Source organism: Abramis brama (assembly GCF_963993115.1).
Source record: "Abramis brama genome assembly, chromosome: 8".
Taxonomy (NCBI): domain Eukaryota; kingdom Metazoa; phylum Chordata; class Actinopteri; order Cypriniformes; family Leuciscidae; genus Abramis; species Abramis brama.
In genome coordinates this window covers 283293-308200 of record NC_139970.1, presented here as the reverse complement: position 1 = coordinate 308200, position 24908 = coordinate 283293, and the positions used below count along the sequence as shown (strand labels likewise).

At 38.8% G+C, this 24908-nt stretch overlaps 1 protein-coding gene across 2 annotated transcripts in view; it reads right to left on the bottom strand.

Annotated features, from left to right (window-relative positions):
- Positions 1-6520: 6520 nt before the first annotated feature.
- LOC311088030 (verrucotoxin subunit beta-like) overlaps positions 6521-24908 on the bottom strand; it is a 230670-nt gene continuing 212282 nt past the window's right edge. Inside the window, exons 6-9 of one of the 2 annotated variants that reach the window (XM_084121653.1) lie at positions 15961-16110; positions 13405-13524; positions 7644-7808; positions 6521-7393 (exon numbers count right to left, since the gene is read on the bottom strand). In XM_084121653.1, coding sequence (XP_083977779.1) covers positions 7221-7393; positions 7644-7808; positions 13405-13524; positions 15961-16110 — 608 coding nt within the window. In that variant the 3' untranslated portion in view covers positions 6521-7220. The remainder of the gene's footprint in view (positions 7394-7643; positions 7809-13404; positions 13525-15960; positions 16111-24908) is intronic. The other variant, XM_084121654.1, reaches the window with a different exon arrangement.

Below are 24908 nucleotides of genomic sequence, written 5' to 3'. Positions count from 1 at the left end.
TAAAAAATCTAAAATCAATGTGTTCAAGTCTTTTGCGACGTTTCGGTAAATAAATATTACCTTCTTCAGGCTGACTTGAACTTAAGAAAAAAAAACTCTTTTAAGAACAGTAGAAGAAATATATATATTTAAGCTATAAGCTATAATATGTATAGGATACAATATGTATATTTATATATACATATAGATATACTTTATACTTTCTAAAACTAACAAGGTAAATGAACTCTTTGTTAAGACGTGGAGGATCGAAAAGGCTACGACCAGTTGCTGTCTGTTGAGAGCATGAAATGAGAGCGAATGCGCGCCCCCTTTATATGGTCTGGCTCTAGAAAAAAGACTGGTTTTCAATATGAGAATTTAAGGCTTTTCTAAACGAAATAACTTCCAGTCTGGACAGCGAAAGGTAAGTCGAAATTCATATAGAACAGAGTATAATTATGTTAGTAGTTTTAATTCTTGATTAAATCAAGGTAAATCATGCTAGAATATGGTAAATCAAGGTAAACTAAGATAAAATCATGGTAAACTATGTGAATCATGCTAGAATAATAGTACATAATACTAGAATGTGGTAAATTGTTGTGGGAGGAGCCTATTTTACTAAAATGGCTATAACTCAAGAAGTAAATGAGATATCTTCACCAAACTCAGTACACATGTGTATGGGTTCAATTTGAGGTCACAGTAAACAATTTTATGGAGATCGGACCATAGGTGGCACCATTCATTGGCACCATTTATTTTCAAGCATGTTAATGGCATATTTTTATGAATGAAGACCAGTATCACTGATATAGCTACTTATGTCTCGATGAAAATTTATTTTTCCAAAATTTGAAACATTTATTAGGCTTAAAAAAATATAACAACTTTTAAGTGAACTTAAAACAATCCTCACTTAAACCCATAATAAATGTCATATTTACCTGTACCTTACCTGTCTAACCGATGTGAATTATATAGAAATTGAATACGTTTATAAAACAGTCCGCACTGCATAAATTATAAATGAAAAATAGATTAATCCTTAAGCGTTGAGCAGTTAGTAATTTTCTCTGTTCCCATTGTTCTTGGGTTAACTTTACTAACTGAGAGAATTGCTGTCACTTTAATACCCGCCGCTGCTGACAGGATCTCTCGCATCTCATTCTCTACTCTTCCATTTAAGATTGTATTTAACTCATTTGACTGTTCTTGTGAAGATACTCGACAAAACTGACATTTTGGCATAAATGTGTGTGTTATGGTTCGTTTAAGTGAGAAAGAGAACTCGATGGCGCGCTGCCGACTGCGATACTGGCGCGCGTCTTTCTGTGTGTGTGTGTTTCAGGAGGACATTCACTGACAGCGCGTTCTCTTTTGTCTTCTCGCGCATTGATAGTTTAAAACATTTGCGTGAAGGAGAGCATGATCATATAACTCAAAGGATGACAGAAAGAACGGACGCTGCGATAAATATTTAAACACGTTAAAGCTGGACAAAGATTAATCGCATGCGTTTACGTTGACAGCACTAACGTTAGGCTACTTGTCATACATTGCTGACAGAAAATGCTGCGGTTTAAAGTGGACTCGTTTTCATGGTAGGCCTACACAGAATGTTTTTTGTTTGTTTGTTTTTTGTAAGCTACAGAATATTTAATTAAATATTAAAATTAAATATTTAGCCAAGTCTGAAGTTACCAAGCAGCAGTGTATGTTAACGTTAGCTCAGTTGTTGAGGTGTAGACAGAAAATATGATTATCCTGACCTGAGCTAATTTACTGAATCAACCAACTCACATCTCCTTTCTTTCTTTTCATCCATGATGACATTAAAGTCACCTGCTGTTGTTTCTGGCGTTTCATCGCTATCTGTGCCGCAACCGCTACTTGCTCATTAGAACATTCAGTGAGCTATTTTACACAGGCTCGGTCCTGCTCCTCCGTGGCAATGACGGCGTGCGGTTAAACATCATAACAAACGAATTTGAGTGGGGGTGGGGTGGGGTGGGGTGGGGTGGGGTGGGGTGGGGGTGGGGGGGGACAACGGGATTTTGGAAAGTGTCCCCATAGGAAATTACGCCCGTGGGTAGGACATCATCCCCAAGCTTCATGAACTAGCGCTCCTTTCACCGACAACGCTAACATGACGTATAAATCTCAATCACACTTGCCAGGCCCCGCCCTGCTCTGCTTCTGATAGGCTTGTAACGTTAGTAAGAGCTGCGTTCCTTTCATATGATTGGTAGGTGAAATCAATTGACTCGAAAATATTAAACCGCATGCAAGTTCCAATTTTTTTTTCTTCCTCACTGCCGCACGCCGGAGATCCGACACGGTGCCGGAATACTTTAAGCCCTGAGGATTGAAACAACATGAGGGTGAGTATATGATGACAGAATTTTCATTTTAAAGTGGAGTATCCCTTTAAATTGTACAGTACAGAAGCTGGTTCGAGGATTACTAGCTGTCAGAATATCACTGACCTTTATGAAGACTGTTAATTTTCCTACAGGATTTGAAAGAGCAGAATAAAGCAATGACATTGTAAGACTGTGTATTTACATTAATTGTGAACTGTCTGGGCCTGTTGTTTGTGAACAAATCATAACATATTATTGCAAATGAACAAAGTTGAGTCAAATATGTTTCTAGAACAGTGATTAAAATGTTGAAAATTGGCTGGAATGTTTTTCTATATGAACTCTGGTGGTGATGCACTCTAAAAACTTTTAATATGATTTGTGTTTGGTGAAACATTTTTACACTTAGAATATTAATTAGATTTTTAAGCGGTGAAATAAATTACATACACTGTATTAACTGAGTAAATGTAAGTAAAACTAATTAAATAGATCTGAGTAACTGCATTTGGTACATTAACAAATAAAATTGAGTAGAAATAAGGGGGGGGGGGACATTTAAAAACAAATATTTATGAGTAATATTAACTGTGTTTATATGCCAGTAATATTAACTTTTTTATTTCCTCTAAACCTTTATAAAAATATTCCATACAACCATCGGTATAACTACATGACATTGGCCTTTATTGTCGATGAGTAGCCTACAGCAATACAGCATATTTTATACTATTTTTAACACATATACAATATTGCCTACATTTAAACTCATGTAAGAAACATTTTCGAAGTAAAACTTAAACATTTAGGCCTAAACATTCAAGTAATTCAAGTGTAATCAACCGGTCTGTTATCCAATATCCACCGGATCAGCGCTGGTTCTCCAGCCGGAGACGGACTCGCCTCTGCGGGGGAACCTCTAACTTTACACCGCCGCGTCCTGCGTCACTCACAGCCGAAAGATGCTGCGACGCGACTGACTCTATAACCTGCCAATAAACAAACAGTGCACAGTTCTGAGGACATTTTATCATCCAAATTAGTTATATTCATTATCTTTAGGAATATAGTCGTGTGTTTTTTATGCAAGGCGTTACAATCATGCGAAAAGACAGGCGCGAGTCGACACTCGTTTAAGGTAACATAGTCTCTGTATGTTCTTTCGCATTAAATACATTGATTTAAAGCACATTAATGATTATATAGATAACATAAAACATGCACACACCTGAATTTCACAGAGGAAATGCACCAATTCTGCGCCGCTGAGGAGAGAAGAGGAGAACTCTCTGAAGACTGGAGAGAGCTCAAACAGCGCGCGCTCACTCAACCGCTGAGCTGTCCTCATGTCAGAGGGTGGGGGAGGGGTGCATTGTTTTAATTGAGTAAACTTAATTTCTTATGCGTGTTAAATATTAACAATATTGATTTTATTTAAGTAATATTTGTGGTTCTTGAAACAGATCAGTTTAATTATCCATTCTCAAATATGGTGATGGAAATTTCACAAATATATTAGCTCAGTGTATTTTAAATAAATAATTGGTTAGTCAAATACTAAATTATTTTAGTGAAAAACTTCAAACTTAAATATAACTGTAAATTTCAGACAAAATTAATTGTTGGAGTTTTAGTCAATTATTTCGGTATGTTCAACTCAAACTATCAAGTAAATGATATTCAGAGATTTTATTAAGTGAATAAAGTTAATTATTGCTGTGATATTTACTAAGCCACTGAATTATTTTTTAGATTTTTTAGAATTTATTTTTTATTTTACCCATAAGAATCACTTCGACATTTAGGAAAGTTTTATGTTTGTAGGTTAAGAATAAACTGTTGTACCTGTGATAAAGTTTAGAGAAATTGTCACAAATGAAAATGAAATCTGGTGATGCAGGATTTAAAATGAAAACTATTTATATGTGAAATATGCAACTGTATCTTGTAGAACACACTCTAATAAATAATTTTGTAATTAAAATGTGTGCTTGTGTGTGTAGTTTAAATGTTGTGTTTCATCTAAGGCTGATTATACAGTATAACCATGATTGACGGCATAGGGCTCGACTTAGGACAAGATAAGAGTAAGCAAGAGTGAAGTACAGCCTTACACTGACTGGTAAACTGCACTGTGTTTTACACACATCCATGCTGGACATTCATATTAAATTAGCATTATTTTCCTATGTTTTTACATCATGAAAATCTATATGGCTTCAGTTGTATGTAGGACATATATGACATAATATGATTAAAAATACACTAATATTATACAATTTATATATGTGGTTTTTGCAGCATATATGTCCCTTACAATATTCTGTTGGAACATATAAGAATCACAGGAGTTTTTAGCAAACCTTTTCCATATGGGATATTTGACATATTAATAATCATTACTTTTGCTGGTTCTTTGTGACAGCTTTTAGATGCTTTATTGGCAGCGCCACCCACATGTTGAACGCGTCACACCGCATCAGCACCGAAAACATGATTTTTTTTTTTTAATCTAAAATCAAAAATCGTGATACGAACCGAATCTTAGGTTTTGTCTATCGTTACAGCCCTAGTAAGATGAGAAAGCAAGAGTTTATGGTTTAAAAACAAAAAAACAATGGCTATCTGAACATCTTTGCCAAGCGCAAACCAGTAGGCTACAGAAGTAGGCTAATCAATAAATTATCGGGGAGGGTCATGCCTTTTTTCACAATCATTTTGGAGGGTCATAGAAAAATGTATTGCTGGCGAAGGGAGGGTCATGCCTTTTTTCACAATCATTTTGGAGGGTCATAGAAAAATGTATTGCTGGCGAAGGGAGGGTCATGTCTTTTTTGACAACAGATCTCAAAACTCCTCCGGTGGCCCCTTAAATAAAAAATGAACAGTCCCTTATTGTTTAGAACGAATTCGACTGACTTTACCTAACCTGAGAATAAACAAAATAAGCTAGAAGGTGTCTATATTTAAGACCCAAACAAGGGGTTAAATTAAGCACCATAAAACAATATATACATATATAGGTCAGCATGAAGTCAAGACATTGAGGATGCTAAATTGCAGACGGATTTTTGATATCTCGAACGGTTTGGCTGTGGCGAGGAAACGAATTTTCAGGGAGAAAAGAGAAACAGGAAGTGTGTTATAACTTCTGCACACATTAACTGATCTTGATAAAACTTCAGTAGTGTGTTCGTTGTAAGAGGCCGATCACATGGACGTGACTATTGTGAGTCAAAGTTATAGTGTGTCACTTTCAAAATACTTTGAAATCACCCTCTTATTTTACTCAATTTGCTTCAAACTTTACGTGTATAATGTAGACACACGGCAGATGTAGGCCTGTGAAAGGATTATTGATATCTTAGATACTGTTGCCGTGGCAACGCTTCAAACTTTAATATTCTTTTTTGATGCATTTGAGACTCTTAACATACTTGAAATTGCATGAAACAGAGCATGAAGATGAGACATGTTTCAAAGGTCATAGATCTTTTTCAAAGAACTTGTTCATGTCTATTAGACATGAACAAAGAAATACCAGGTTCCCATTACTTCTCTTTCTTTGCACTGAGCAATTTACACAAACATGTTTAGATTTTTGCATAACAGGGCAGCTCTTCTGGAAATGCTAAATGTACATTTATTATTTATTATTACTGTACATTAGTTTGTAGGCCTATCTCTCTCTGTGCCCATTTTGATGAAGCTAAATTCTCAATAAAACTGTTTTCATTGGTATATTTTACTGTTTCTGTTGTCAAACAACGGGTCAGGTAATTTTGCGTTAACGCGTTATTAACTTTGACAGCACTAATTTATATATATATATATATATATATATATATATATATATATATATATATGTATTACAGTTTTTCTCAATTTCTAAAACACAATTTCTGAAGCCTCTGACTCCTCTCGCAAAATGAAACTTTCGCCTCAAAACAGTTTTACCTGTGTTCAAAATCAAACACTGCTCTTAAATCATAAACAAATTGATCAAAATTATATACACTATCAAGCAGTCAGTAAACAATACACCAAAAAATAGAAAACACATTATTCAAAACATATAGTTCTCGAAAGATACCTATGGACTGCTATTCTGTTTAGACTTACCCGTGACACCTTACTGTACCATCAAAGAGTTCAGGGAGAAGTACATTTTTGATCTCAAAACAAATTTCATATTTTTCCATCATTGTCCTTTGATGAACGAAAACATGTTCTATCATAGTAGCTCAAAATTGATCACTATTACTACTTGTTCTTTGTTCTTTGTTGATATGAACCTGCAACCAGTCAAAATCTATTGAGCAGTCAGTACTGTTAACAACTGGAAAGCACAATGTTCAGGGCCATAGGATTTGTTCATTGTACAGTATACAGCCTACAATGCACTGAACAACAGTATACAATACTAAAAGGGACAAAAATCAAAGGAGTAAACATGTGATCAGTGTGCTTCTTCTTGTCTTTGGGCATCATTTGAAACAGGTTAAATCAGTTGTGTTCAATCAATGACACGTGTTCTCTATTTGTATTTGATCGTTGCCACTTGTGTTTACCAGTATGGATGACATGTGCATTAGAGTGCAGAATGTGTTTTGAGAATGAGAATGTGTTTAGAGTTTTGCTGAAAAGTCTAAGTGAGATTTGCAAATTGTGTTTTACCATGTGAAATGGATTAAGGTATTGACAACAGACTGCACAATTAGCTAAATTAGTTCAGGCAACTGAGAACTTTGTTCAGCCAATGGGTTTTTATTGTTTTAACAATTGAGAAAAACTGTATTATTTGTAGTCTGCAGAACAGAACCAGAATAGATTTGTTTAGACTCACAGGTTGTTTTTCTGTCAAAACAAACACTAGTCAAGTATGTGACTGACTGTACCTGGGCCTTTAACACTGTTACAGAGGTTAACAGTTAAGTCTTCCACAATGTCCAACAGGGAGGAGAAGTCTTTGACATAGTACATGTGAATATCATCAGGGTGGGATGCAATGGATCGCAACTCATTTTCATCTGCACTCTTCACACCTAGAAGCCAAGAGGAGATCATAATTGAAAGATCTCAATTACTTCAGCTGCGTCAAAGAGACACTGATCAAGCTGTAGTCTTGCCAAATAAAAAGATGTGAGATGTTTGGACACAGGAGAGCTCTGGGTTGAGTGTCTATCACTGGCATGCAAACTATCATTTTTACTATTTTACTATTAACTATCACAACATAGTCCATTGTGACTGAATGGATAGTATGTCAGCAATGTCAAGAAGAGAAGAACATACCGATGGCATAGAGCTCAATGCCAGAGTCACGCAGTCTCTGAGAATTCACTATAATCTCGTCCTGAGATTTGCCGTCGGTAATAAGGACACCGATCTTACGAGAATCGGGTCTCAAACCCACATTTGCCTTGAAGTTGTTCTGGAGGATGTAGTTCAAGGCCATACCTTTGGAAACACATTAAGTTGCATGTTGGTTTCGTAACGTCACCTTATTTTATTAGATCTACTGCATTTCTCTATGAGAAATGGCTGTTGTGGATTTATGTATCTGTCTACATTCTGTGTGCAAAACACTTCTGAAACTGATTTAAAGGTGAAGTGTGTAATTTTGGCATTAAAAGAAGCAACATATTTAAAACATTTTGGGTAAATATGCATATACATACAAATATGTAAGTAGTTTGTAAGCTTGGGCAGATTGACTATCAGGACGTGCACAGACATTTTGAGGGGCAGGGGCTGAAGTGAAAGAAAGGGCACTTCTCATAATTACGTTTTTTTTTTTACAAAAAAGTATATTAACGCAACTCTGACTTCCTTTTTAAAAAATTAATTTAAAAAGTTAATTAATTTTATCTTCCTCAAACTCACGCAATTGTTTCATTTTCAAAAGATATCTACAAAATAATCAGTTCACACAGAAACCATGGTCTCCTTAGTATTCACTAGGTTTATAGAGCAGCAAAGGAAACCATTCCACAATGTGCATGTGTCGAAAACATTTTCTATGCTACTAGTTTCAAGTATATATTTAGAATAACCTAAATAACTGCATCAAGCAGAGGGGCGTGTTTTACTAATAATTTGTTTATTTTTGCACAAGGCACTACATCATTTTAATTATTTTGGTGTTATCTGAATACATAACACTTTAAAATCAACACAAATATTCACTCTAAACTGAAGAGGGCTGTTGCTGCTATTCTGTTATAGATAGCAAAATCTGCTAATTTATTAATTACTCATAAATAAAAAGTTAATTTATAAATATTGTTATTTTTAATGTTTAATGTTAACTTATTTCTACTCAGTTTTATTTATTGATGTACCAGATGCATTTACTCAGATTTACTAAATTTTTTAGAGTGTATCCTCCATCTGTTTGCATCTGTAGATTTCTTCTAAATTCACCAATTTAGATTTCTAAATTACAGGGGGAAAGACTCTTGATGTAAGTCATTAACTGGGGACGATCTGTATGCAAATTAGGCGTCAACTAGTTAAAATGCCCACATTTGCATCTAATTGACAGGGCAATGCAGGTAAATAGGATAAACAAAATAACTAAAGCATATCACCTGGTGGTGATATATGCTTATTTTATTAACTTATTTTATTTGGCTTGGTTGAATTCCAATGTAAAATGCGGTCTGTTATTTCTTGATATCAGACCGCTGTGCGGAGTATAACAGACCGTTGCCATGATAAACAGAGCGTTGCTATGGACTCACAGGATTCTAACCATAGAGACGGAGCGTACTATTTTCTCTAGCGGAAGCAATACAATCGGGTTTAAATCAATAAACTCCCTTTTAAATCAATATTTTGTGTCAAATTATTTATTTATTTGGTTGGTAGCCATGTAATAAGTGGGATAATGTATAGCGATTATCCCTTACACATTAGCTAGTCTAGTAGCTCATGAGGCATGCATGCTAGCAAAACACAGGTTAACTATATTTTGGCTAATCAGCAGTACATTCGAGCCTCGACCAGTGCCTCGAATTTCGAGAGAGAGGGAGCGCTTCAGAATTCCTGACCTGATATTTAGATATACTATTCTTCAATAAATATATTTGTTCGACAGGGAAGCTATGCGCAAACAGGAATATATATATTATTTTTCAAAAATAAAAAAGCACCCCAGAAAAAAGGGCACTTTCTCTCCAGGAATAAAAAGGGCAGGTGCTCAAGCCCCCTTTGATGTCTATGTGTGCACCTGCCTGTTGACTATCATGTCACTGGCAGGTGCTAAAGTGTTCTTTTAGTGTAATTTGCTAGTTTCAATTCTCTGATTGGAGGAGATTTCTTTGCAGAATCATAGGTACATTTTCACCAGGAAATCTGCTGTTAAAGTTTTCTGTTAAATCTGCTGTCCACTTTTTTTTTTGGAAATAGGCTCATTTTACAACTCCCCCAGAGTTAAACAGTTGAGTCTTACCGTTTTCGAATCCATTCAGCCGAACTCCGGGTCTGGCGGTACCACTTTTAGCATAGCTTAGCATAGATCATTGAATCGGACAAGACCATTAGCATCTTTCTCAAAAAAATGACCAAAGAGTTTCGATATTTTTCCTATTTAAAACTTGACTCTTCTGTAGTTACATTGTGTACTAAGACCAACGGTAAATGAAAAGTTGCGATTTTCTAGGCTGATATGGCTAGGAACTATACTCTCATTCCTGCGTAATAATCAAGAAACTTTGCTGCCGTACCATGAGTCCAGCAGGCGTAATGATATGACGCAGCGCCTGAAAATAGTCCCCAGCTCGGTAACTTCCAACGTGACAGGGACTAAGTTTGTCTAACCTATTAGACCTATTTTCAGTTTTTCTCGATTGCTTAAACACTATAACCAGGCTTTTGAACTAGAATTTCAAACCATAATGCCATTTATCAAAAAGCACACCCATTTCACTAAACTATAAACACTATTCCCTGTTTTGACACATGAGTCAGATTTGTTGAACTTTCACTGCAAAACTCTACACACAAATCCCTTCATTTCTCATTGCCTACGCCATGTTGTCATTTATAAAGCACTAGCATTCAATATTGTTCACTCCAGTCAGCACAGCTTCAGCTCAGTTACACACAATTACCCAAGTGGAAACAAAGTCCAAATTGAACACACATCAATCAGATCCTTCAATAGATGGATAAAAGGGCCCGAATCAGTTTATTGAGTTTTGGAACAATGGATCCAGAAAGACACGAAGGAAGAGATTGAGGAGGGATAAGGAGGAGGAGGAGGAGGAGGAGGAGGAGGAAGGGCAAGAAGACTAGCAGTCTCAGATGAAATTCAAGCCACTCTAGTTGCCCATGTGTTAGTCAATGGTATGACTATGAGGGAGGCTGCGCTACGAGTAAGGCCAGATTTGAGTCGCTTTACCGTCGCCTCGAGAACCTTCAGGGAGGTGTGGTGGCAAACAAAATTCTATCACTGAATAAAAGACAAACATTTCCTGTAGTCTTTGATGAGGTGTATTTTCTTGCAAGAAAAGGCCAGCAGTCGTACAGTCACACAGAGTGGCTGCAGAGTGTGACAGTGAAGGGAGGGCATCCTTTCTCCTTTATAGTCTTGACTCCCAGGATGTTGTCTTTCTAGGCCAATGATGGTATTTCAACCATATGTGGAACATTCTTAGACATGTTCATCATATTGTATCCTTGAGTGGAGGCCCTCCTGTCACATCCCAACACTCTTTACCATTCCAATACAATTCCATATTAGAATAAGGTTTGTGTGTGCTCTTTTACTGTCATATGATGGGCACACACATCTTACTGTAAGTAAATATACAAATTTAAAAAAAAAAAAAAAAAAAAAAGTAAAACAGGGGAAAAAAATGTGTTTTGCTTTGTTGCGTGTGTGTTGTACTGTGTAGTACATGAATGAATAAAAATGTGCCAATGTATCCATTGTTTGTGTCTTTTGTGTTCATCATGTGAAAAGGTTTGTGAGGGGGGGAACCACAAGCAACATAACTTACCAATTTTGGAAATGTTGTTTTGAATTTATTGCACCAGTGTGTTAGACTATGTTGTAGTGTGTGTGATTTTGAGGACTTGTGTGTCCTGTCTGAGGGCAAAGTTTGTTTTTTCAGCAAGAGTGAATGGTTTTGAGTGTAGAGCTTCATTTTGACCTGAAAATAGGATGTTTGGGGAATTGGGTGAGACGTTATGGATTTGTGTTTACAGTTTTGAGAATACGAGGCATAGTTTCAAGAAATGTGTTTAAGCAATCGAGAAAAACTGTAATAATTATATTATTTTTTTAAAATAATGTAGACTGATGGATTCAACAAAACTAGGGATGTCCCGATACCACTTTTTGCAGAACGAGTCCGATACCGATACTGTAATTTTTGGTACTCGCCGATACCGATACCGTAACCGATACCTGAATTTTCACTGCATTTGTAATTTTTAAATGTATTAGTAGATAAACCAAAAGATTATAAATCATATTAGTTGGCTTAATTTGTTCATCAAATATATATATTTCTTTCAGTTATTTTCATGCTTAATTAAGCCTGCCAAAATGCATTGTATGAGCTTCTGTACTGTACTTCTGTACTGTCATTGTTCATTCTATTGCTCTATCATATTTTATCTTTCATTTAATAGCACAGCACATATTTAGAGCTGCTTCAGCAGGGCTCAGTGCTGAGGACTGGGTCAGCGGTTCAAATGTTTGTCAAAACCAGTGAAATATCAATTATTTAATCCAATTTTGAGACTACAACAAAAACTAGCAGCCTACTTAATGTGAATTTAAAACAAGTAAGCAGTCAGTAACAAAATAAAAACAATCAATCGAATTACAAATAGGATAAATATATACAATACAACAAAGAAAGGCTACAAATGAAATAAACAGTGTTTTTAGAGTTTTTTCAGGTAGATCTAACAGGTACAGACATTTGAATAAAGTAATCAAATGAGAAAAAAGCATATTCATTACTGTATAAATTATATATAGATGGATATTTTTGTAAAGTTGAAAAGGGTAGCCTATTTAGTCAAGAGCAGTCAGTATTTCTTTGTCCCCTTTAAGACCGAGCGCACCAGAGCTCATTTGAACATGCTACGTTCATTTGAGATATAACCGACTTTGTTTACTATAGGATACTCACCAAGACGGGCGTTATTACATAGTTGTGTGTGAATTCGTCCGTACAAGCGCAAGACGTGAAAGACAATTTAATTCAGCATTCGCGCGCTGAGACGCTGGTTTGCGGGGCGCGCGCTTCGGATGTTTGCGTTCATGAAACTTCTTAACCTGCACACGTCCTGTAATTATGTAGGGAACCACTCGTTATACTTCAGTCAGGTAACAGTTCATGTTTTACTTTACTTACATATACGATTTAGTTTTCATCCAAATAACATGTGCTGAGTCGATCAGCAAAGAGCATTCAACAGAAGTGCGCTTCTCACTCTCTCTCTCTCTCTGTCTCTCTCTCTCGTCAGTTAACGTCAATAATAAGCTAAAGCTACATGCCTCGTTTAATTTCGTTGCCATTGACATCCGACTGAACAAACTTTCCACTAATGTCTGTTTAAACTAAGGGATGTGCTCGACCAGCTCGTGTGTCTTTGACTCAGTTCACCTCGACAAAGCACTCGCGGCGGCCAGTTTCGTTTCGCAAAATGTACGTGGTATCGGTGCGTGGTATCGGCGAATTTTTATGAGTACGAGTACGAGTATATGAGGGCAGTATCGACCCGATACCCGATGCCAGTATCGGTATCGGGCCATCCCTAAACAAAACCATATAGTTTTAAACAGCAACCCCGCAGCTCAGAGTAGGTCTGTCTTTAAATGTTTATTATAAGTTATCTTTGTTTAAAAATATAGTAGAAAATTCATGCGATTGTTACAGATAGCAGACAATCATATTTTTTGCAATTGCCACTAGAGGTCCATAAATGACACACAACACATTTAAATGTTGTTTTCAGGGATTTAGCTGAACAAATAAGAGTGCATCTTCAAGATTGTAAATTTTAAAGCACTTATGTAAGAGCTCGGTACCCGTCATTGTATTTCCGCCTTTGTAGGGTAGGTTGGCCACAGCATCCAGCAGCCATTGACGGGTTGCATGAGCGTTCAAATGCCACATAGTTTTGGGATCCCCGCTGTACTGAGCCAAACCTGTGAGAGAAGCACACGCCATTATGAATGCAAGAGTAAAGGTGTCACGGTTCATGAATCCACTGTCTCATTCTGGTGTGTTTGTGTGTGTGTGTGTGTGTGTGTCTGTGTGGGCGTGGTTACCCAATCCCGTGTTGATTATCTGCGCCAGCTGTAATCAGTCCCCGTTCCCTTTATATGTTCAGTAATCCTCAACTCATGTTGTTAGATCGTTGTGGCTTCCCCGGTGTCGTGTCCTGTTCCTGTGTGGCTCTCTCTCGTCTCCTCATGTGGATTACCTATCTTTGTGGATCTTCATCGTTGTTCTTCACTCTGTCTGGATTGTTTATTGTTCCTGGTTCCTGAGCACACCATCTCCGGGTTGACCATCGAAGTTCTTGCGTCACCTCTTCGTCTGAGTGTTTGTTTCCCGACCTGTGTGATTATCTGGACCTACTTCATTAAACGCCTTTACTTGCATTTGTATCCGTCTCTGTTTCATAACAGAACGATCTGGCCAAACATGGATACAGCAAGTGCAGCCAGTTTGAGTGACTTCATCACGCACAGCGTCACAAGAATGGATCAACAAGGAGAGGAGATCACGAATACAGGTCGCGCGGTTCAAGCACTCGTAACGCAGGTGTCCGAGCTCACCCAACAGTTACAACTTCTACGAGCTCCCCGTTCAGCCCCCCGATCCAGTTCCGTACCCTGGCCACAGAGTGCCATTGGAATGTTCCTGCATGGGCTGGCATACCGCGTTCAAAAGGAGATTTAAATCTTGGACCTTTCCAGAACCCTGAATGGCCTGGTGGAGCTTGCGCTGAGGGTCGATGCCCGTCTAAATCGTGTGACTCATTGTGCACGTCCGAGTCGACCCCAGTACTACACAGAGGACCCACGGACCAACGGCTGGAAAGAAGGATGTTGGAAAGGATGTTGGATCTTTTTTTGTTGGAAAACAATTTTGTTGGAAAGGATGTTGGATCTTTTTTTGTTGGAAAGAAGGATGGTTCTCTGCAACCTTGTATTGATTACCGAGAGCTGAATAACATCACAGTAAAGAATACTTATCCTTTGCCGTTGATGTCTTCAACTTTCGAGAGGTTGCAGGGAGCATCCATTTTCACAAAATTGGACTTGCGTAATGCTTATCATTTGGTTCGCATCAGGAAGGGGGATGAATGGAAAACCGCGTTTAATACCCCTAGGGGGCACTTTGAATACTTTGTCATGCCTTTTGGTCTTTCCAACTCCCCAGCGGTTTTCCAGGAACTCGTCAATGACATGTTTAGAGACATGGTAGATCAGTTCATATATGTTTACCTGGATGACATATAGATTTTTTCTTCGTCTCTCCAGGAACACGTTTAACACGTCAGACGAGTGCTTCACAGGTTGCTAGAGAATGGGCTTTTTGTCAAGGCGGAGAAATGTGCTTTTCATGCACAGTCTGTTCCCTTCCTAGGGTACATCATCTCTTCTGAGGGAGTGCGCATGGATCCTGACAAGGTTAAGGCGGTGATGGATTGGCCAAGTCCAGATTCCCGTAAGGCCCTACAGCGGTTTCTGGGGTTCGCCAATTTCTATCGGCGGTTCATTCGCAACTTCAGCCAACTAGCCGCACCTGTGACTGCCTTGACCTCCCCCAGAACAACGTTCAGGTGGTCTGATACTGCGGAGGCAGTATTCATCAACCTCAAAAGCCGTTTCGTTTCGGCTCCCATTCTTGTCACCCCTGATCCCACACGTCAGTTCGTGGTGGAGGTCGATGCATAAGAGGTGGGGGTAGGTGCAGTTCTTTCCCAACGCACTTCCTCAGACGTCAAGATGCATCCCTGCGCGTTTTTTTCCCATCGCTTGTCACCTGCCGAACGTAACTATGACATTGATAACAGAGAGTTGTTGGCGGTCAAGTTAGCGTTGGAGGAGTGGCGTCATTGGTTAGAGGGGTCGGGGGTACCTTTTATCATTTGGACCGATCATACTTGAATATATTAGATCTGCTAAAAGACTCAACTCCAGGCAGGCTCGGTGGGCACTTTTTTTCGGACATTTTGATTTTGTTCTCTCGTATCGCCCGGGTTCCAAAAACATCAAACCCGATGCTTTATCTCGTATTTTTGATCCATCCGAACGCCCGGTTTCTCCTGAGTGCATTTTACCTGAGAAAGTAGTTATCTCCACACTCGACATCTCCACACTCGACATGGGAGTTCGAGTCGAAGGTCAAGACGGCCTTAGAAGGGGTAACGCCTCTGCCCGGTTGCCCACCGAGTCGTTTGTTTGTTCCGGAGGGGTTACGGTCCGACGAAATTCGATGGGGTCATTGCTCCAACGTGGCTTGTCATCCAGGAGTAAGTCGCACCAGCTGTTTAGTAAAGCAACCAGATGCAGGAATATACCTACAACATATCTAAAAACATGAAGTAAACAGAAGCAGGACAGACTTGCCGATTTGAACCCTGTCAGGGCCGATGTCAAAGACGCCCACCATGCGACCAATAAAAGCCCGGATGGTTTTGAAGTTCAGACGGCCGATACTCCAGGATCCATCAACCAGCAGGACGATATCAGCCTTGGCTATGGTTTTACACTGAGCATCTGTGAGTTAAACACACCAAAGTTATATAGTGAGAAACGCCATTTCGGGGGGCGGATTGCTTGAATTTATTTTACAAAAGCACAATGTTGTGTTTTATTGCGAGTGTACACAAATATAAGTTAACACTTTGCAGTTTGAATGATGTCCTGTATGAACAAAATGACGGAGTATGTTTTTATGCGTCCACTGTTTAATCGCGCACACACACACACACACACTCCAGCATTGCAATCTTGACATCGCAGCCTGTTCATTATAGCCCTAATAAAATATAATAATAAATTAGTCAACCTAACATATAAAAATTGCACTGCTCAGTTTAAATAGTCAGTAGTACAATTTGTACCATTCACGATAAGCATCGCTCCACTGTGATGTTTCCAAGCACATTTTTGCGCGTGTGAAGAGGATGATTTTTTCCGTCGATATTTTCCGACCAACAGGAAGTCAGATATTTTTGTTTGAATGTGGATTTTCTGGAGAATTTCCTCTCTTTCTGTCTCTGCGTGTGTGAGGGGTGGGTGGGTTTTGTCTATCGCTTTTATGTTTTTCAAGGTTTCGGGGGCTTTTGGGGCGTTTAACGTGCTCGAAAACTCTTGAAACTTTGCATACAGGTCAGAACCCACGGCCATCAGGGCCGGGCTGAAGCTGGTACCTGGGCGTGGCAGGGGGGCTCAACAGCGCCCCCTTGAACGGGGTCTGAAAACTTGGTCCATATATCAAACATGCTTGCATGAATTAATATGAAACTCAGTACACATATAGATCTCATCGGGTCGAACAACTTTCCCTCGGTCAAGTTTTACGCCAGCCCAACAGGAAGTCGGCTATTATGGGTTGTTTGGAAAACGCTTGCTGTGGAATTTGAAATAATCCTAGAGAATTCATCCAATCCCCACCAAACTCGATGTGCATATAGTCAAGACATTGAGGATGCTAAATTGCGGACGGATTTTTGATATCTTGAACGGTTTGACCATGGCGAGGAAACGAATTTATGGCGAGAAAAGAGAAACACGAAGTGGTATAACTTCTGCATACATTAACTGATCTTGATGAAACTTCAGCAGTGTGTTCGTGGTAAGAGGCCGATCAGATGGATGTAACTATTGTGAGTCAAAGTTATAGTGCCACCAACTGGCAGCAGGAAGTGTGTCACTTTCAAAATGTTTTTGACAAAAGTGGGGGGGGGGTTAGTTTTATATACAGTAACAAAAATCAGTATGTATATTGTTCTCCTCGAGCCGGACAACTTTCTAATTTACAGTCATTAGCTCCGACCAACAGGAAGTCAGATATTTTGATTTGAATGTAGATTTTTTGGATATTTCAGACTCTGAGTTTTTAGCTACTCTTCCTAAGTGGTTTATTTTATTCACACCAAACTTTTTCAACATGATGAAAATACATTAAAGATGCTAAATTGTGAACGGATATTAACCCTCTGAAGTCGGCAATCACGCCGGCGTGATCTGCTCGCTTTTTTCCTTATCAGTTGAATTGAGACCCGAAATACTCTTTTGACTTTGATTTTACAAACAAGTTTCATACATCAATCGATTCTGTTAAATGTGTATTATTTTTGTGTATACTCACAATAAAAACAAAGTGTTGTGCTTTTTGCCAAATAAAGAAAAATAAACACGAAGCGAGTTCTGCCTTCTCTCTGCCAGTGTAATCCATTCTGAAACGCGTCCGAAAATGAACTGTAACTCAGCGAATACTCAGTCAAACGGGCATACAGACACACAGGCATGAAGCTTGAAATCTCTTCTTTTAAATGAAGTAATTTATATAAAAAACAAATATTCTCATCTTGTGAAATCTGTATTAAAAGAGAGCGATTCCAGTCGACCTCATTACAGCTCATTCAGATGTAATGTGACACGCCCACGGAGAGCGCGCGCTATTCAAACGCAAATGGCTGAGGCAATCCGTGCAATTCTGTGAACGCCCCCATATCAGCTCGAGAAAACACACAAGTTTATTCAGATCATTACTTGTTTACACCATCTTGCAGCGCTGTGAGGAATAATAATAATGGAAAATGTACCTCAGAAGTGCGGGTATTTCGAGGAGCAAGGATCCGACTGAGCTGAGGAATACTAGTAAGTTTTTTTTCCTTCTCACGTGAATCGGGTTTCTGTTTATGAATGAATGAACGGCAGAGATGCGCGTTGTTTACCACAGCTCGCAAAAAGACAGTTTAAATTTAAATCGCGTGTGTGAATGAATGATGATGAAAAACTTCCTGCTCAGCTACTGTTCAGACGCTCTTGCTTACTGCTCCGTGCTTTGCTCTATCGCTTTTACATTTTATCTCCTATATTTTTATATTTTATTTCCTTTTATGACCTAATTTTAACTTCAGCAAACAGCACAGTGCTCAGACAACAAAGTTTGGATTACTACAAAAACGCAGAATTCTTTTACCCGACCAGCTTACATTCCGGGAAAGGAAAACACAACTGCCTACATTCATACGGATAAGAGAGAAAATGCCTCTTCAGGTTCAAGAATCTACTTGCTGCACTAACTGCCACAGACTTTTACAAAGGATTGCAGTTCTCGAAACAAAGTTACTTACGGGACCACCAAACCAGACGGAGCACACAACAGAGCTTCGTCATGGACACCCTCAGCATACCGGTGAGTCCCATGAAACTAGTGCTCCTCGACAGGTAGAGAAACAAGCCGATCGACTTACTAATCGATGGCACAAACAGGGAGCTAGACCCAAAGGCACTCGAGACATCAGATTGTCACGAGCATCACATATTGCCGCAGTAGCATCCTCTACCCCAGATACAGCTCTGACAAGGATTGCAAACACTGGTCTCCTACCACCGCCTATACATCTTGAGAACAGATTTGAAGTGCTAATGAATGTAAATGAGGAATCCCCAAATGTGATGAATGTGATCGAACACAGACTGTCGAGCAGACAGCGGCACTCAGCTCAGAGCGCAGCCGAGCACAGGACTCTGATAGTGGGGGACTCCATAATCAGAAACATTAGCGGCAGGGATACAACTACATGCTGCCTTCCACAAGCAACAACTTCTGATGTAAACAGGGAACTTCAGAACATTCTGATGAAACATAAGACTGCAAATCGACTCATCATACATGTGGGGAAGAATGATATTCATAAAGAGCAGTCAGAACTCCTTAAGAAGGATTTCAATGAACTTTTTGAAACACTTAAAAGACTGAAAGTTCAAACATTCATCAGTGGACCTCTCCCAGCAAGAGGAACAAACAGGTTTTCACGGTTGCTTGGGCTAAATACATGGCTGCAAAAAACCTGCAATATAAAAGGAGTAAACTTCATTGACAATTTCAATCTTTTCTGGAGTCAGAGACAACTTTTTCATCGGGATGGCCATCACCCAAACAAACTTGGTTCAAGAGTGTTAAAGGACAATTTCTACTTCTCCCTCAATCATCCTTCTGCAGTTTGTGCCAATCCACTCAATCTGAACGGCACACACACACATGGACACAGTATGAATGACCACGGGACTTCACTTCAGCAGCAAAATGGACATGCGGTTGACATATCACACAAGGACAATGATAACACCACTCCGCCACAACAACCTCTGCTCACGGACACAATCTCAGCTGAGCCCTGCCCACAGAGAGACATATCAGAACTGCTTGAAGATTCAGCACCCAAGGACGACTTCCTGGAAAACAGCCAGGGAAGCCAGGACAGCATATCACAACCTCCTATAACACCAGAGCAACAGCCCCTTTCACCAGACACGCTATCCCTCTCTCCAGCATCGCCACTACTGTGTTTCTCACAGAAAATGGAAGAACTGGTGTATGCTGGAACCAGACTATCCCACTCTTTTGCTGCAAGCCCCCAGATACCAACCAAAAAACGACAGGCACCATTACCGCCCAAGCCTGCGGGCCCAGCTCGCCCTCCCCCTCCTTCTGTGAGAGCTCTTCGGCCTCTGCCACAACGCCAGGGCCCACACCCTCCTCCATCTGCTCGAGGTGAACCAAAAACAACTGATACCAGCTCTCAGTGATGTGTTTTGGGTCCCCGCTCTGATAACAGTAACTTTCTCAAATGTTTACAGAACAAGCGGGAACCCAGTGTGCCTGTATCTTTCTCTATTGCTGTTCTATTACAAGATAGAAAATCTAAGGCCTTCAATAGCCGTACAGCAAACCAAACTAATCTGGTGCCTATTACACGTCAAAGTAAGATTGATGTGGGGACAAAAAGTAAGACTGTTAAGTTAGCACTTTTAAACATTCGTTCACTTAAAAATAAATCACTTCTAGTCAACGATTTAATAACCACAAACAATCTGGATTTTATGCTTCTAAATGAAACCTGGCTAGAAGACAGCTACAGTGCAACAGTCCTCAATGAAGCAGCCCCTCCTAACTTTACTTTTATGAGTGTCTGCAGAGCTGTTAAGAGAGGTGGGGGTCTAGCTGCTCTTTTTAAAGATATCTATCAATGTAAGCAAATATCATTTGGGAATTACCCTTCTTTCGAATATCTGGGTATTGTGTTGAAAGGTGCTCCACGCATTTTACTTATCATTATTTACAGGCCTCCAAAATACTCTCCAGCCTTCGCTGAGGACTTTACAGAACTGTTATCAACAATTACCTCAGAGTTTGACTGTTTTGCCATTGCAGGAGATTTTAACATTCACATAGATAATGCAGAAAACAATATGGCAAAAGAAATCAAAACTGTCTTAAAAACTTTTGATCTGACTCAGCATGTACATGGACCCACACACAATCGTGGACACACTCTAGATTTACTTATCAGTAAGGGTCTAAACATTTCATTAATTGTTATTAAGGATGTAGCACGGTCTGATCATTTCTGTATTTTCTTTGATATATTGATCTCTCCTGCCACTGAAGCTAGATCTGTGTCTGTCAAGAAGAGATGCTTAAATGAGAACACTAGTGTACTATTTATGAAGGCTATATCCTTAACACCAAGCATATCTGCAGACTCTGTTGATTTTCTCCTTGATTCCTTTAACTCAAAAGTTAAAGGTGTAATTGATGATATTGCTCCTGTTAAAGTCAGGAAGAAGAGTGGCAGACAAAAAGCACCTTGGAGAAACTCAACAGCAGTGCAAAATATGAAAAGACAATGCAGAAAAGCAGAGCGCATGTGGCGGAAGACAAAACTTGTAGTCCATTATAACATCTACAAAGACAGCCTTCATGCTTTCAATATGGAACTAGGCAAAGCTAGACAGACTTTCTTCTCAAATATTATAAACAGGAATTTAAACAACACACACACTCTTTTTGCTACTGTAGAAAGACTGACAAACCCTCCAAGCCAGATTCCCAGTGAAATGCTCTCAGAGAACAAGTGCAGTGAGTTTGCTTCTTTCTTCTCTGAGAAAATCAGTAATATCAGAAAGGTGATCAGCACATCCTTGAGTTGCACTGAGGTCAGACAGATCAAACCACCTGAGAAAGTAGTTACTATGTCTGATTTAAAAGAAATTGATGGCAAAATTTTGGAAGAAACTGTACAGCACCTTAAAACATCAACATGCGCTCTTGACACACTTCCCACATAATTTTTCAAAAGTGTGTTAAACAGTTTAGAAGCAGATCTCCTAGAAGTGGTAAATGTCTCACTTCTCTCTGGGAGTTTTCCAAACTCCCTGAAAACTGCAGTTGTCAAGCCCCTCCTGAAAAAGAGCAATCTGGATAAGACCATATTAAGCAACTATAGACCGATCTCAAATCTTCCTTTCATAGGCAAGATCATTGAAAAAGTTGTCTTCAATCAGCTGAACAAATTCTTGAGCTTGAATGGATCCTTTGACAATTTTCAGTCTGGTTTCCGACCGCACCACAGCACAGAGACAGCGCTCATAAAGATAATAAACGATATTCGCTTAAATACTGATTCAGGCAAATTATCAGTGCTAGTACTACTTGACCTTAGTGCTGCATTTGACACTGTCGATCATAACATACTTCTTGACAGGCTGGAAAACTGGGTGGGGCTTTCTGGGATAGTCCTAAAATGGTTCAGGTCATACTTAGATGGGAGAGGTTATTATGTGAGTATAGGAGACCATAAGTCTGAGTGGACATCCATGACATGCGGAGTCCCTCAAGGCTCAATTCTTGCTCCACTCCTGTTCAACCTGTATATGCTCCCAATGAGCCAAATAATGAGAAAGAACCAAATTGCTTACCACAGCTATGCAGACGACACACAGCTCTACTTAGCCCTATCGCCTAACGATTACAGCCCCATTGACTCCCTGTGCCAATGCATTGACGAAGTCAACAGTTGGATGTGTCAAAACTTTCTTCAGTTAAACAAAGACAAAACTGAAGTCATTGCGTTTGGAAACAAAGATGAAGTTCTCAAGGTGAACGCATACCTTCACTCTAGGGGTCAAACAACTAAAAATCAAGTCAGGAATCTCTGTGTGTCCCTAGAGTCAGACCTTAGTTTCAGTAGTCATGTCAAAGCAATAACTAAATCAGCATACAATCATCTGAAAAATATTGCAAGAATTAGATGCTTTGTTTCCAGACAAGACTTAGAGAAACTTGTGCCTGCTTTCATCACCAGCAGGGTGGATTATTGTAATGGACTCCTCACTGGCCTTCCCAAAAAGACCATAAGACAGTTGCAGCTCATACAGAACGCTGCCGCCAGGATTCTGAGCAGAACCAGAAAATATGAACACATCACACCAGTCCTCAGGTCTTTACACTGGCTCCCAGTTAAATTTAGGATTGATTTTAAAGTATTATTACTGGTATATAAATCATTCAATGGCCCAGGACCTCAATACATTGCAGATATGCTCACTGAATATAAACCCAACAGATCACTCAGATCATTAGGATCATATCAGCTAGAAATACCAAGGGTTCACTCTAAGCATGGCGAGTCCGCTTTTAGCTATTATGCCAGCCGCAGCTGGAACCAGCTTCCAGAAGAGATCAGATGTGCTCCTACAATAGTCACATTCAAATCCAGACTCAAAACACTTCTGTTTAGCTATGCATTTACTGAATGAGCACTGTGCCACTGTTCGTCCGACTGTTTGTACTGTATTTTATTTTATTTTTCTAAACTGTTTTAATTATTCTTATTTCTTTTATTATTTTAATCTATTCTATGTAAAGCACTTTGAATTGCCATTGTGTATGAAATGTGCTGTATAAATAAACTTGCCTTGCCTTGCCACGATGTTTTAGCAAACTGTATTGCTATACTGAGATGAGTAAAAATCGACTGAAATATGTTGATATAAAATGTAGGCTATTTGTATAAGCAACGTATTAAACTGCAAATTAACAATATGCCTTAATATTTCATGAAAACAACGTTACAGTCAGGCGAAATATGAAAGACAACATTTTGTTGACTAGATTTGGGTACAGTTTTTACTGTAAAATATACTGCCACGTCAAATAAGCTTTTGTTTAGCAATTTCTATATATGAAATACTATTTTTGTCAAAAATAAAGTCATCAACTAAGATGTTAGCTGTTCCAATGTTGGCTATATTCAAACTAATGAATACATAGATAAAATGTAGGCCTATAATCATTTTTTTACAAAGAAAGAGTACACTTGAAATATTGTTGAAATTGTAATTATTGTTGTAATTGTAACCTTTTTAATAAAATAGCAAAACATATTTACAAGATAGATGTAAGCAAAATCTTAAATGGTCAATATAAGTCTTCTTCTAAATATATCTTTTGTCCTTGCATTGTGGCTCAGTCAGTGTCACACCTGGGGCATGTTCAAGTTCAAAACGGTGAAACGGCGTGCACCGGTGTGCAACGGGGTTTTAGATACGTTTTCTCTTGTTTGGTGGGTGTGTCAGAACTGCAGTCCAATCAGCAGCAACATGTATATAAAGCACGCGGTATTAAAGTGAACTCGCACAATGGGTTCAAGGAAAGTAATTTACAAATGTGTTCGATGTAGCTCGGTATACACAACAACTGAGGATATTAGAAGACATGTTTGTTTTATTGTAAAAATATAGGATATCAACATAATGATGTAGTTGTTTATAGTTTTAGCTTCATTGCAAATGACATTTGGTATAGAAATAAACAATGGTAATTAAGTGCTTTTCCTAAAAATGAGAAAGAAAATACAGGGTATTAAAACAGTATGAACTACAAATAAAGTCAGTATGTGAGGCTAAATAGATGTGTTTTAGTCTGAATTAGGTAAGATGTGTGCTTCAGTTTCAGCAATCCCTTCACTCGATTGGGATGTTCTCTTTTGTTCTGGGCGGCAAGTGCAGTAACTGTAACATCGGGCATATTTTGTAGTATTAATTAAACACATATTTATACCGACTTCATCAGGCTCCGAAAATTCTTCACAAAGAACACAAAGAATGGCCTTCTAAGCTGCCATAGTTGCAACTCTTGAGTCATCAGAACAGTGTGTTCAACGCATCACCTTTTCTGTTTAAAAAACGTTGTGCAACGTTTTGTCGGGGCTGAACGCAGCCCTGAATGAATGGCTAATTATGCAGAGTGGGTGGGACATTGTATTCTCAGGTGTAAACCACTCCTCGTTCACGGCCCCCTCGCATATTGGCTTTCCAAGCAAAACCTGTTTTACATCAATTTAAATCAATGTATGGTTTTATGTGAACGATAAAGCAAGACTATTTTCACATAATTTTGCAGAAAAAACTCTAGGCGATGACATCCATTAGTCAAAAGTCTTATTGCCACATATTTAGTATGTGTTTTATGGCCTAATTTTTAGTTTTTTCGATAA